Source organism: Pleurodeles waltl, chromosome 2_2 (genome assembly GCF_031143425.1).
Source record: "Pleurodeles waltl isolate 20211129_DDA chromosome 2_2, aPleWal1.hap1.20221129, whole genome shotgun sequence".
In the NCBI taxonomy this organism is placed as follows: Eukaryota; Metazoa; Chordata; class Amphibia; order Caudata; family Salamandridae; genus Pleurodeles; species Pleurodeles waltl.
Window position 1 is genome coordinate 170,717,442 of NC_090439.1, and position 14,432 is coordinate 170,731,873.

General features: G+C 41.8%; 1 protein-coding gene across 1 annotated transcript in view; it reads right to left on the bottom strand.

Moving 5' to 3' along the window:
• The window catches only part of LOC138281289 (band 4.1-like protein 4B), a 908,094-nt gene that overhangs the window by 17,237 nt on the left and 876,425 nt on the right, over window positions 1-14,432 (bottom strand). The window contains exon 8 of the mRNA XM_069219594.1: window positions 13,362-13,522. Coding sequence (XP_069075695.1) covers window positions 13,362-13,522 — 161 coding nt within the window. The remainder of the gene's footprint in view (window positions 1-13,361; window positions 13,523-14,432) is intronic.

Consider the following 14,432-nt stretch of genomic DNA (forward strand, 5'->3'; position numbering starts at 1 on the left):
AACGTGGGTGAAAGGAATCGTGGGAGAAAAAGTCATTTCCTGATTTGATTTGAATACACAAAAAGTGGAAAAGATTAAGTTTTTCAAGGCATTAAGAGTGGCTTAAAGGGAGATACGTAGATTAAAGCTAGTGTAGGGGAGCCTACACCACCGGAGGGTACACCACCTTACATTGTAATGGAGGAGCGAGGTGTCACACCATGTCTTTGGTTAAAGCAATGGTGCAAGCTGACAGAGAACAATTGGAGAGTTTTGGAGCAATTGCGGATGGCGCTATATGAATCGAAGCCCCTTCCGAGACCAACACACTTTGAGGCATTAGCAGTTTGAGAGTTGGTGGCTAGACAGCAACAGCAAATGAAATTTGAAAGGAGAGTAAGAAAAGTCGAAAAGTCATTAGCAGAGGCGAGATGGGCTTGGGAGCAGAAAAAATGGAGAGCCATGACATTGCAGGATGTTGAATTGTTTCCTGCTATTACACAGGAGGATGAGGCAGAAGGAAAGAAAACAACTAGAAAAACTAATAAGAGTCCGTCTGAGAGTAAAGAAGCAAAGAGGGCTTCCATAATGGAACAAGAATCAGATGCTGAGGATCTTGTTACACAGATATTGAGAGACCGACCCCCGCCATATGCAGTGCATGAGGGTGGTCCAAGTACTAGTGCTGATCCAACAGCCCCAACACAAGCAATGGGGACAGTGAGTACGGTACAGGTTGATACTAGTCAGACACAGGGTGTGATGCAGGGACCTAATGTATTTCCTACTCCAGTGGTTCAGGCACAGTTACATCCACCACCGATACAGAGAATTTATTCTGATGTGCCTATTTTGGAGACTACTTCAAACTTAGTCATTCCCACAGAGCAAGTGGCTCCAAGACCTCTGTTGGTCCAGACTGAGCCAACTCCGATTTTGTACCTCCAAGTGCAGCCGCGGGCGATGCCGAGGTTTACGTCAATGACAGGGACGCAGTCAGATTTGACTCCGGTAATAAATCAGATCATGGGAGTTACTCTTCCACAGAGTGCAGGTGCCAGATGCATTATCGCTGCCAATTGCTGTTGGTCCAGCAGTGCCATTATTTGCACAGAAGAAACCAAGCGTGAGCGAACTGGGAAAGAAGTCTCAGAGTTTAATGAGGAGGGGAATAAATGAACTGTTTCAAGTAGTCTCTTCTGTAGGATAGACCTTTGATGGATCGAGGTCATTGTTAGATCTTAGTCCACTTATTGCACTACCAGATGCTGTGAATGGACCAAGTGCAGGTCAGAGCTTGAAGTTACTGACTCCGCAGACTTCAAATGCAGTGGTACTGCAGGTGCCACTGTTGAACGCGAGTAATATTTCATTACAAGGATTGACAGCTCAGCAGTTGACTGAATGGTTGGACAAGTTGAACACCCCACAGAATGCTTCCAAGGGTGAGGAGCAGATCAATTGTGTCAGATTAAGCATGGAGGCAGGTGAGCTAGTCGAGGGAACAATGGGGGTGAATAGGCTATAGTCCTACACAGAAGCAGCACTGAGATACTTGTGTCCCAGAATCACAAGAGAGGTGGGCAAGGTACACCAGAGATTAGCAGAGATGGCAGAGAAGCATGGTATAGAAATTGAGAAAACGAAGCATCTGAAGAGAAGCTACAGGTTAGATTTTGAGGCGAAGGATTTTGAACACATGAGGTCAGCCGGAATGAAAGCGCACCTTAAAGAGCTATTGCAGAGTGCTCAGGTTCGGGGAGCCTTGGAGAAATGGGAAGGCAGATGGGTAAAGAAGAGGGATAAAAAGAAACGAGATTCATTAGAAGTGACTGAAAATGTACAACAGGGCAAAGATCCAGTAAAGATTTAACCAATGAGAGAAATCCCAGGGGGGAATTTTGTTAATGTCCCTTGGAGTGGGAGTGATATTCTGCCATTCACAAATGATTATCCAAAATTGAGGGAGAAACCAGTCGAGTGGTATCAGGAGATATAGGGGTTTGTGAAGCTCTTGAAATGTCTGTAGGAAGACTTGAATACCTTACTGGAAATAGTGGTTCCAGCTGATTTATGGGTTGAGTGTAAAAGAGCTGTAGATTGGCCTACAAGTGAGCCAGAGAGAGATAAGAGTACAGGTGCAACATCTCCTGAAGTAATGAAACATTACTATAAGGTGATTGAGTTCTTGAAGATGAGGATTTCCCCCAATAATATTGATTGGCAGAGGATTGACAGGACAGTGCAAGAAGCAAAGGAGTCGATACATGCGTATTATGTGAGATTGTTGAAGGCGTTCAAGGAGTACAGTGGTAAGGAAGCGATTGAGCCGAAGGATATGTTGCACTTTGTGTTCAGGTTTGTGGAAGGACTGAGATGTGGAATAGGCCAGATGATTAAGAGTCATTTGATTTGCTGGCAAGCGAAGCCAATTGATGAGGTGTTGCAATATGCTAAATAATGTAGTGATGAGATCGAATTGAAACAGAAAAAGTTGAAAGAGAATGCGATGGTGATTCAGATTAAGGCAGCTCAAAAATGAGTGCAGGGAACTTTTGTGTAGCAGATACTGCAGCAGCAGGGAACTGCCATGTTTCAACCCCAGATGAGAGGTAGGGATTGTGGAGTCAATTTGAATCGTGGTCCGAATTGGAATACTGTTGTGGTTCAGAATGATGTGCAAGGGATAAATAAGATGTTACTGTTTAACATTTGAGAAGCCGTGGGACACTGGAAGAGGGAGTGTCCGATGATGGTGCAGGAGGGTGTTGTTCAGCAAAATAACGATGTCAATACATTTCAGAGCATGAGAGGACCGAGACTGAGAGGTCCTAATCCACATTTGCAGAATAATGTGAATCAGATGAAAAATGTTCAAACTATACAGCAGGTGCAAATGCCCCGTGCAGCAATGCCACAGTTGCAACCAATGCAGCAGCAGGTCCCCATGGTACCTAGACAGCAAATGCAGATACCTCAAGCCCAGCTGGAGCAGCAACAGATGATGCTTACTCAACAGGTTACAGGTCAGAGACAAGACAGAAGTAGTAATGAAGTGCACCAATTCCCATTACACAGTGAGAATGAAATAAATGGTGACTGGATGAGTGATAGTTCAGAAGAGGAGCCATGTGTGCTTGCGACTTCCTTAGAAGTAGATCAGAGAGGACCCTATGTGCGAGGGAGGGTAATGGGTCACAGAGTCTAATTTTTGATAGACACAGGAGCTACACGCTCTACAGTAAGAAGTGCAGAGGTTCCGAATTTGTCCCTTTTAGGAAGAAGAGTTCAGGTTGTAGGGGTAGCGAATAATTATTTGACAAATCCAATTACAGATCCAGTGCAAGTGGAGATTGGAAATTTTCAGGGACTGGATAAATTTGTAGTCTGTGATCTGAGTCCGGTATCCCTACTGGGAAGGGACTTGTTGTGTAAAACAAGGTGTTTGATTACTTGTTTGAATTATGGAATTGAGATCCAGACAAATAGTGATGATGAGGAAGATCCAGCTCCAGAGACCGAGTGTGAAACTACAAATGAGGAGTATCCCTTGATTGAGTGTTTCCCGATGTTCACAGTAAGAGAGCTGCATTCTGATTTGCAGGGAACAGTTCAAGAGAACGTTTGGGATTTGAGAGGGAAAAAAATAGGTTTGATCAAAAGAGTGGAGCTGATTAAGGTTACCCTAAAGCCGAATGCAGTGTTTCCGCAGCTTCCACAGTATAATATGGCACAAGATGTCCTGATGAAAGGAGGCTCAGATAATTGCAGATTTTGTGAAGCAGGGAGTTTTAAAAGAAGTGTTGAGAAGCCCTTGTAATTCACCAATAATGGGGATAAGAAGCCATGTGGGAAAGTCAGAATTGTTCAGGATTTGAGAAAAATAAATTACATTGTGGTTAAGATTTGTCCTGTAGTGCTCAATCCAGCTGTAATAACGTTCCAGATTGAGAAAGGGTCGAAGAGAGAGGATTACAATGATACTGCAGGTAAATCCCCCGACTTCACAGAGAGATGTCAGGATGTTTCAGGGTATAGTGGGTTATTGTCGTCAACGGTTCCCAAATTTTGCAGAGATTTCAAAACCTTTGCAGAAGCTGAATCATAAGGATGTCATCGATCCCATAGTGTTAGACAAGGAACAAATGAAAGTGGTCACTGAGTTGAGAGAGAGTTTGTGCAGGGCTCCAGCGTTGGGTATGCCTGATTACACTAAACCTTTTATGTTGTTTTGTCATGAGCGTGATGCATGTCCATTGTCTGTCTTGATGCAGGTCCATGGAGGTGCTCATCACCCAGTAGCATATTTTTCAGCTACCTTGGACCCAGTAGTAGCAGCCTTACCGGGTTGTTTGCGAGCAGTTGCCGCAGTTGGTCAGAGTCTTTCATAGTGTGAAGGAGTAGTGATGGGATATCCCCTGACTGAAATGGTCCCTCACTCGATTGAGATTTTACTGACAAGGACAAAAACACAATACTTGACTGGTGCTAGGTTGACGAGGTATGAGATGAGTATTTTGGGAGCACCTAATGTGACATTGAAAAGATGTACAGTGCTGAACCCGTCAACTTTACTACCAAGTAATAATACTGAAATTGAAAAAGAGGAAGATGTTGAAGATGATTGTCTCGAAGTAACTGAGTTGTGCACAAAACCGAGACCTGACATTAGAGATACCTGATTGGAAGAAAATGACCAAATTGTTTTAGTTGATGGTTCTTGTCTGAGAGACAGCACAGGGACATTGAGAGCAGGATATGCAGTATGCACAATTATAGGTACTTTAGAAGTTTCCTGGCTTCGAAGAGTATATTCTGCTCAAGTAGCGGAGTTTGTCTCTCTTACTAGGGCGTGCCATGTTTCTGCTCGTTTGAGAGTCACTATCTATACAGATAGCCAATATGGGTTTGGAATAGTTCATGATTTTGGTCAATTATGGTCGCAGAGAGGTTTCCTGACCTTCACTGGCTCACCAGTGTGAAATAGTGAGAGAATAAAGGAGTTGTTGTATGCAACACAATTGCCTGAAGATATTGCTGTGGTGAAATGCAGTGCACATCTAAAGTCACAGTACTACGTGTCACTGGGGAATGGATATGCGGATCAAGTCGCAAGGTTTTGCGCATTGAACTGTACATCGTTCAAAGACAAGTGGAAATTGTTATCTGAAGAAGACACTACATGTACGAGTTTTGCATTAAAAGTGATCAACACCTTAGAGGAATTGAAAACTCTGCAGAGTAATGTCGACAAGGAGGAGAAACGATCATGGAGCAAAATGAAATGTGTTCAAAGACAAGATGAGTTGTGGGTATCTGAGGAGGGTCAGATGGTTTTGCCAAATAGGCTGCTGTCCCAGATGGCGAGGTAATATCATGGTCAGGCACACTTTGGGAGGGATCCCATGGTACGTTTGTTCAAAATTGATTGGTTTAACCCCAAGTTTAGACAAGCAGCTAAAGCAGTTTGCCATTGATGTGTCATTTGTCAGCAATTAAACGCAGGGAAAGGGACAGTGGTAAATGTGAGCCACATTGGAAGAGCAAGAGGTCCTTTCAGCAAAAAGCAACTGGATTTTATTGAGATGCCTGTGTGTGGAGGTTTGAGATATGGGTTGGTGATTGTGTGCATCTTTAGTCACTGGATTGAAGCGTACCCTACAAGAAGAAATTATAGACTCACAGTAGCGAAATTGCTGCTTAGGGAATTGATACTGCATTTTGGATTTCCGATCTCTTTAGAATCAGATAGGGGAACGCACTTCAATAATGAGGTAATTAAACTATTTTGTGCAGCATTGAACATCGAGCAAAAGTTGCATTGTAGTTATTGTCCTGAAGCCTCAGGACTAGTGGAACAGATGAATGGTACCTTGAAGTCAAGAATTGCAAAAATGTGTGCAGCTACAAATTTGAAATGGCCTGATGCATTGCCTTTGGTGTTGATTTCTATGAGAAATACTCCTGACAGGAAAACAGGATTGTCACCCCATGAGATCCTCATGGGCAGAGCAATGAGGTTGCCAGCAGTTCCAGCCAATGCACTTTTCAACATAACAGATGATATTTTGTTGGATTACTGATGTAGTTCACTCTTTCTCTCAGCAGGTGGAGGCCACCACACTGCCACCAATCCACGATCCAGGGCACAACCTGAGGGTCGGTGACTGGGTTGTTGCCTGAAAGCACGTGCGCAAAACGTGTTAGGAGCCTCATTGGAGGGGACCGTACCAAGTGATCTTAAAAACTACGACAGCTGTGAAGTGTGCACGGATTCCGAATTAGATTCCCGCGAGTCACACAAAGAAAGTGGCATGTCCACTGGATCATGAAGAAGCGTTGTTGAGAGTACCAACAACTGTGAGACAAATTACAGCACTGGAACCGGAAAAGAGGCAAGGAGGAACTGAAGTTGAACCTGAACTCGTTGAGGACAGTTCCATCACTCCTGTAAGAGACAAGGGTGGAGACCTTCAGGAGAGTGTTGGGGAACCTATCTCGACTGGCGCGGCAGGAGAACCTAGTACAGAGAGGGTTCTCCCATAAGTAGATGATTTTGAGAGGTAAACAGAGCAGGTGCCAGACCAAGAAGGGGAAGGAGTTGAGCTGGATCAAAGTCAGAGTGATCTGACTCCTCCTGAGCCTGTTGCAGGTCCGTCAAGAGAAAACACCACAGAGAAAGAAAAAGATTCAACTTCAATCCTGAAGAGAATACTGACGGAAGGTTCAAGAAAAGGAGACAAGTGGCCTGAATCACAAGTAGAGAAAAGGAAAGAAGTGGTTGTTGATCAAACAATAGAGGAAGAGGTAGCTACTATGAGAAAAGAAGAACTAAGTGAAGGAGAGCTAAATGGTGATCAGAAGTGGAAGAGAAATAGAATAGCAAGTTGAAGATACGCAGGTCCTGAATGGGTGTGTGCAACTACGAAAGAATGGCAACAAGAGTTTATGTCTTTTTGTTTTGATAGGGAAGTTCCGAGTCAATATTTCGAGGTGACCTGAAGAAGATTAAGGAGCTGAACTGTTGAAACAATCTGTCAAATATTTTTGGGGAAAGAGACTGTTAAAAGTAACCAGAAAGGACTTTGATAACCTCACTTGACTTTTTGAAACCCTGATGTGACAAGCTGCTAACAGATTTTGACAAGGAGAAGGGTTCCTGGAAGTGAAACTGAACTGCTGAAAGAAGAGTTGTCTATTTTTGATTGTGCTGCACGTTTCCTAAGTTACTTCTGCTTTCTGATTCTTTACAGATCATGGCTGATTGTGATAAGCAAGCTAGAGATGCTAGGCACTGTAAATATAAGAGTATTGGTTTGGCAATTGTGTATGGGATTTTGTTTATAGTGTTGATTGTGGATATGTCTGTTCTTGATGCCAGAGGATCCAACCATACTTCTGCTTAAGTTGGATGAGAAGTATTTGCATGATTATACTAATGCACAAGGAGAACTTTTTTCTAATGTTTTCTATTGCTTGCTGAGTGAGTATGTTGAGACGATGGATGCAAGGGATTGTCTTGTGTGTATACAGATTCCTTCATCAGTCGAGGAAGGAGTCACTTATCATAGTCTTCCACTAACCTACGGCATAAGTTGTAGTTTGTTACTAACAAGGTTTTATAACCAGGAGTACATTCAATTTTTTTACTCTAATCACGATGTTGTGTTTTTGTTTTTCCTATTATTAAGAATTTGAGTAGAATAGCCAAGGATAATGACATAGAATTGGTTAGGGAATTCTTTAAACCTACACTAACGTTTGGGACAGCTTATGCTCTCAAACATAATCTCACATGCTTGCTTACATCTTTAAAGAAGAGCTTCTTAGATCATACCGATGACAGGAGAAAGACACTTAAGGAGAAATTAGAAAAAGGCTTAGAGAAAAGGACTTATAAGAATGATTATGCTTACACTGCGATTAAGATGCAGGGGAAATTAGCTTTAGATACATTACACGTAGGGAAGCTTTGTATATAAGCCAAAATCGCGCACTGACACTTTATTTGTGGGTACGAGTGAATGTAGGCATGTGTTTTTGTTTTAGAGTAAATGGACCTTTATGTTGAATGGACAGTATCCTGTGATTCTGGGGATTTATTATATTTGTGGACTGACTGCTTATTATCGTCTTCCTATAGGATGGTAAGGGACATGTTATTTGGGGATAGTATTCCCAAAGATTTATCAGATAGAGGATTTGAAAAAGTTTCCGAAATTGACTGAATTACATCATAAGAGACAGAGGAGGGAATCCTCTTCTGCAGTAGTGGGAGTTATATTTAGAGCGGTGATTCCTTCACTTGGAGTCATCCTGAATTCGATCAAAATGTGAAAGTTGTCTACTATTGTGGATAACAAGCTGACAAATTTTACAGGGGCAATACTCCTGATAGATACTGAATTAGCTGCAGATAGAGCTATGACTCTTCAAAATCGTCTTGCTTTAGACATTCTTTTAGCAAAGGATGGTGGAGTCTGTAAAATGATTAACTCTAGGCATTGATGCTCTTACATACCTAATAACAGTAAAGAGATAAGAGACTTACTAACTAATGTGACTAACACAAGTAGTGATTTGAAGGAGTTGAAAGAACTAGGTGTTTGGGAAAAGGTTGGTAAAGGGTTTGCTTCAGTGGGAAATTGGCTTAGTAGTATTTGGAATAGGGTGCTATTGAAAATTATACAGGGAATATTAATTGTTAGAGGTTGTCTAATAGGAATATCAGGGTTATGCAAATTGTGTAAAAGAATAACATTGAAAAGGTCTAAAAATAATCAGAGGAGGGAAGAAAGAAATAGGGAAAGAATCTATAGGGAAAATTCGAGAAGAAGACAAAATGTCAAAGAAATCGAGTTGTAAAATAGTGAGTGGTAAATTTGGTGTGATGACACATTTAGTCATCACAGGAGGGATTGCTAACCAAGGGGGTCATTCCGGAAACCGCCCAAACACCGCCCCGCGGTCAAATGACCGCGGGGAGCATTCTAACTTTCCCGCTGGGCGATCTTCAAAAGATCGCCCGCCGGCCCAGCGGGAAAGCCCCAGCAAAGATGAAGCCGGCTCCGAATGGAGCCGGCGGATTTGCTGGGGTGCGACGGGTGCAGTTGCCAAGCAGACACTGAAAATCTTAATGGGGCCCTGTTAGGGGGCCCCTGCACTGCCCATGCCAGTGGCATGGGCAGTGCAGGGGCCCCCAGGGGCCCCACGACACCTGTTCCCGCCAGCCTCTTCCTGGCGGTGTAAACCGCCAAGAACAGGCTGGCGGGAAGGGGGTCGGAATCCCCATGGCGGCGCTGCTTGCAGCGCCGCCATGGAGGATTCCTTTGGCCAGGGGAAAACCGGCGGGAAACCGCCGGTTTCCCTTTTCAGACCGCGGCTTTACCGCTGCGGTCAGAATTGGCCAGGAAGCACCGCCAGCCTGTTGGCGGTGCTTCCGTGACCGCCAGGGGTCAGAATGACCCCCCAAATGTCTTAATTAGAAATTATTAATGAATGTCTATGTATTTTAAATAATGAATTTTGTGGAAAATAAATAACGTAGAAAAATAATGTCCACGTTTGAAATTGTGACCTCGAAGAATGGCCATCAGTGTTCACGAAATGTACTAAATGAATGATTAACACATAAGAAACATTGAAAAAGCATTAGATCAATGTAGTAATATGTCATATTAAGGGTTATGAATTATGTTTTTGCTTAGTAATTGTAGGCCTTAACTTAGCGAGTGTCTTGGCCTAGTTTTGCCAGGGCTCGTGCATAAGCTGTATTTCTTAGCATTTAATGGAAAATGCTGACAGAGTGAATTAACTGTGAAATGCTCATTGTTTTTATAAAATGCTTAACCAAAGCTTTCAATGAGAACTGACGGATACAAGATGATGTTCTACAATTGTATCATATCGTATGTAAAATGTGCTAGATGTACTTTCCCAGGACGCGAACAATGAAGACACTGACTGGAGAGGAAGAAGCAACAAAATTGATACTTGACGAGCCGGATGATGAGAACATCATAAGGTGAACCAATCAACGACATGAGAAAGAAGAAACATTAGAATTCACAGCTTTGGGACAGTTAATTAATTGGATAGAGTAATAACATACAATTAATTGACCAATTGGAAATTGGGCGATAGTTTGGGTGACTTTGATATAACAACGTGACAGAGGGAAAAGACTTCAGACCAGACTAGAGAGCAGACGTTTTTCCGATTTTGTGATGCGATAGTGAGAAGAGAAGAGATTTGAGTTTCTGTCATTGGGCTCATACTCTCTGACTGAGAGCCTGATGTGATGCTGATCGATTAATGACCTGAGGACGAAGACTGATTCTGTTTGCTGACCCATACTGTGGATAGGTAGATATGACAATATGATTGAAATGTATTTTTGCGCCTTTTCTTTCTAGGTTCCAACTGCACTGTTTTGGTTAGTTTTCCTTAGCTAGATGTTTTCTAAATTCATGTTCTAAATTGTTTTGCATGAAGCCCCACTTACTGATGCTAAATTGGGTGGGATGAGGTTTTCTACTTGGCGATTTACATAAACAATTACAAGACAAATGCTTGAAGGACTATTTTGCTGAACCTTATGGACAGTGCCAAAATATTGAAGCTGACTTTATTATTGGTATACGCAAATGCTTTATAATGTATTGTGATACAAGCCTTAATCAGATTGTGTTTTTGGAGTCTTTGATTAATTAATACTGCCCTCATATGCATTTTGAATTGAGTTTGAGTTTAATCCTCATGTAAGCAAAAGGGAAATAAAAATTACTAAACTTTTACTAAGGTGTGATTATTCATGGCTGAGAAGTTGTGGTGTGTGACAATTACTGACTTTAATTGATTATTTGATTATTGATTTGACTAATGATTATTGATTATTGTGTATTGATTACTGTGTACTATGCTAGAGCTATGGCAAGATTATTCTGAGCGAGTCAAAAGGTTCATCGACCAATATGCGTCCCCTTGTAAGTTTACTTATTAAGGACCAGCGCGTTAACATCATTGTCTATACAGAAAAGTGTGGACAAAGAAAGAGGACGGATGTGGGAGAGGAAGCGGAAAGTGATCATATTTCACCTGATAAAAAGATGAAAATCGTTGAAGCAGTGTTTCGATTTTCAAAGTTTCAGCCACAATCCCCATTCTGGAGAGGGATTTATTTGAGACTACGAATATCCGACAACTAAAACTACAATTTCAAGCACTATATTTGTGTCTTGTTAATATCATGCACTAATCCACTACAGTAAGCAACAGGCTAGTGGACACAGAATTCCAAATAAAATATTGTTGTTTCTAAACATAAACAAAACTCTAGATCAAAAGTAATGCTACATTTTTTAAATATTTGGTTGGTGCATGCTGGGAACCTAGAGAATTCTACCGTTGTTATCTGCCCTCGTTTCTAAAAATTAAATGAATAACTGCGGATGCCTTTACTCTGTCTGGATGAAATGTGTGTTATGTCAGTATAATGCGAGGATGCATTTCGCTCTAAAACACGAAACCAGATTCAAGTTTTTAAATTTTGCACAATTTTGCCAAAACGTGATGTAATTAATTACATGACTGATGCACATCCCTAATCTTTCCCTTCTGTTTCGGCTGCTGTCTAGCTGTCTGTAAAGGCCTCACGGCGTGTCACAACTTTTATGCTCTTTCAGAGGCCTTCTTGCATTGTAGCCTTGCTAACCTCAGCTCTCCCATCTCAGACTGATTCACCAGATCGGGTCAAAGTCTGATGTAAAAAAATAAGTACCGGTCTCCAAAATTTAGAGGCTGATACAACCACTGGAAAATATTGGGCATTGATATTTCTCACATCAGATTTCACGGCCTTGAAGAAAAACATTCAGATCCCTAACATGGAATATCTCAGTACACTCAATCCTTACTTACATTCCTTGTTATTATATTTTAGAAGGCACTGCCCGCTATTAATGGCGGATGGGCCTCATCCCCCCAATTTTGCAAAGTATGAAGAGTGTCTGTCAGGATGAGCAAAGGTCAGCCCGAAAGACACAAATCATGTTCCGACCAGGCAGCTAAGCACTGTACATGTGTAAATGTGCTTGTTCCTGGCTGCCTGAACCAAACTTTATATAGCTGAAGATTTCATAGCCCTGAGGGCATGCTCTCCACAGCCTGGCAAAACCCCATGAGGTCGGTACAACACTGATGTACTTGGGCCTCAGCGCTTCAGTTTTAAGCCCTCAAGTGCCCAGGGCTGACTGTCAGTCAGTGACACCTCAGCACAGAGTAGAGTGCAGTCAGCAAATCTCACTGACCCCATCCCACTCTGTGACCTGTCAGCCAATGAGAGGAGGTGGAGGGATTTTCTTTTTTTCCTTGCCGGAAGCATCCAGCTCCTTCTCTTGTCTACCACATGCTCTGCCACACAAACTGCCATCACTGCTGCGACCCAGTGAAAACCTTTTTTTGAATGTTTGGGTGCCTGCATTCATGTATGTGTATTTCCCGGTGTGTTCTGTGAATTAGTGTATTTGTGTGCTTGCGCCTACGAATGGATTGGTGTGTGTGAGTGTGCATGTGGATGGGTGAGTATAAATATCTGTGTACGATTGTGGTCCGAGCCACTGCTCAGACACACTACATACTGCCACTGCATTTTAGGTTATGATTGTTTAAGTAGAAGTGTTTCCTCTATCTTGTGTTATTATCTATATTTTTGAACACTCAATAGTAGTTGCATGACAATGCAGAATGAAGGTGTTTTAACACTGTAGCTACTGTTAATATGAGTGGGGGAAAGCTTTTGATGCAAGGTTGAGGTATTAGCTAACATAACCAATCTAATCTCTGGCCTTGCCTACGCTGGCCCCAATCACGCGATATGTAGAGTGACTACTACGAGCAATTAAAAATTATTTTGGCTGTGGAAATACACCAATGAAAAGGACGTGTTTTCCTTCCCACTTTTTCCATAAACTGAAAAGAGGTAGAAAATATGTGCAGAAATTTGACAAGGAACCACATGTGGTAATGGTCATGTTAATTCTGTATCCCACATATCATTAAACATTCTGGATTTAAATATTGTTGTTAGTCAGTAGCTGGAGTAGAGATACCAGCAAACATTGGTAACTGCAGGTCCATTATTACCACCTCGAATAACCAGCAAGCTCGTAATTGGGTCAATTGAAACTTTGGCATGATATGAAAATAAAACGATGGGGACAATTCTAAGTGATGTCTGTATGAGATTGTGCCTGCAACCATCTGCAAGGGTTTTCTAACAGAACACAAACCTCTTGATTTTAAAGGTCTGGAGACATTTTTTTAATTTTTAGACATGGATAACATTGCACACCAATCAAGACAACAGTTGAATAATACATTACCTGTCTGCTAAAGATATAGGCTGGTACGATGAATGACTTGTCTGTAGTGCAGTTGCCATCTCCATGGAAGGTCTCCTTGATGTTATATGAGGAACTGGAGATAATCTCTTGGGGGAATGCTGCATAGCATAGCACTGAAGAGTGTTTTCTATCAGTTCTGACTGGAAAAAGATAAAGACCAGAACCATTTAGTCTCTTCTCCACATTCCACATTTATCAAACAGAGTAGTACATCAAAAATGCTATCAAACTGGAGAGGATGAATTAGGCAAATGAGAGCAAAGCAGATCTCTTAAAAGGGTTTACAAGGCTCTTTACCAACATATCAACCAAATAACTAATGGACCTATGCTCAGAAGGATTTAGGTTTGCTCAAGTCTCTTTCTTAAATCATAGAAGGGGTATTAGTGGGGGGTGACGTTTTTTCTTGCAGATTCCAATATTTCTCACATATAAGTGACCTCAAGAACACAGCAGGACCAACGTAGTAGCAACACACAGACATCTCCACAGCTTTGACACTGTGGGCCCCAACTCCTACTCAAAGGACTAGAGGATGCCGGAATACAGGCTACAGCTCTAAAATGGATTCAGTTCTACCTCAAAGGGAGAACTTAAATTGTGGCTCTAACTTCATACCTATCAGCCCATTCTCTCAGAGGGTAAATGTTCCCTAAAACTCAATGTCTGCACTTTTCTTATTCGACATATACTTGCCCTAATCTCTGAGCTTATACACTCCTTTAAAATCACTTGTTAACAACTACACTGATGACATCCAGAATATTCTTAAATCAGAATGATGATTTGACCTTGTACAATCTGGAAGTATGAAATGCCTATAAACAGCCACCAAATGGATACTACAAAACCATCTGGAACTAAATTCTAAAATTTTTAAATCTTAACCAGTGGAACATGTAAAACATATGATGCAACTACAGTCTGCCCTACAGACATTGGGTCTTCTTCTACCAGAAACTGGGAGTGATCATGGACTCCAAACTCACACTTGTAAGACCGGTCAACAATCTGACAAAATCATCATGAGAACATTTTGAAAGAGTTTCC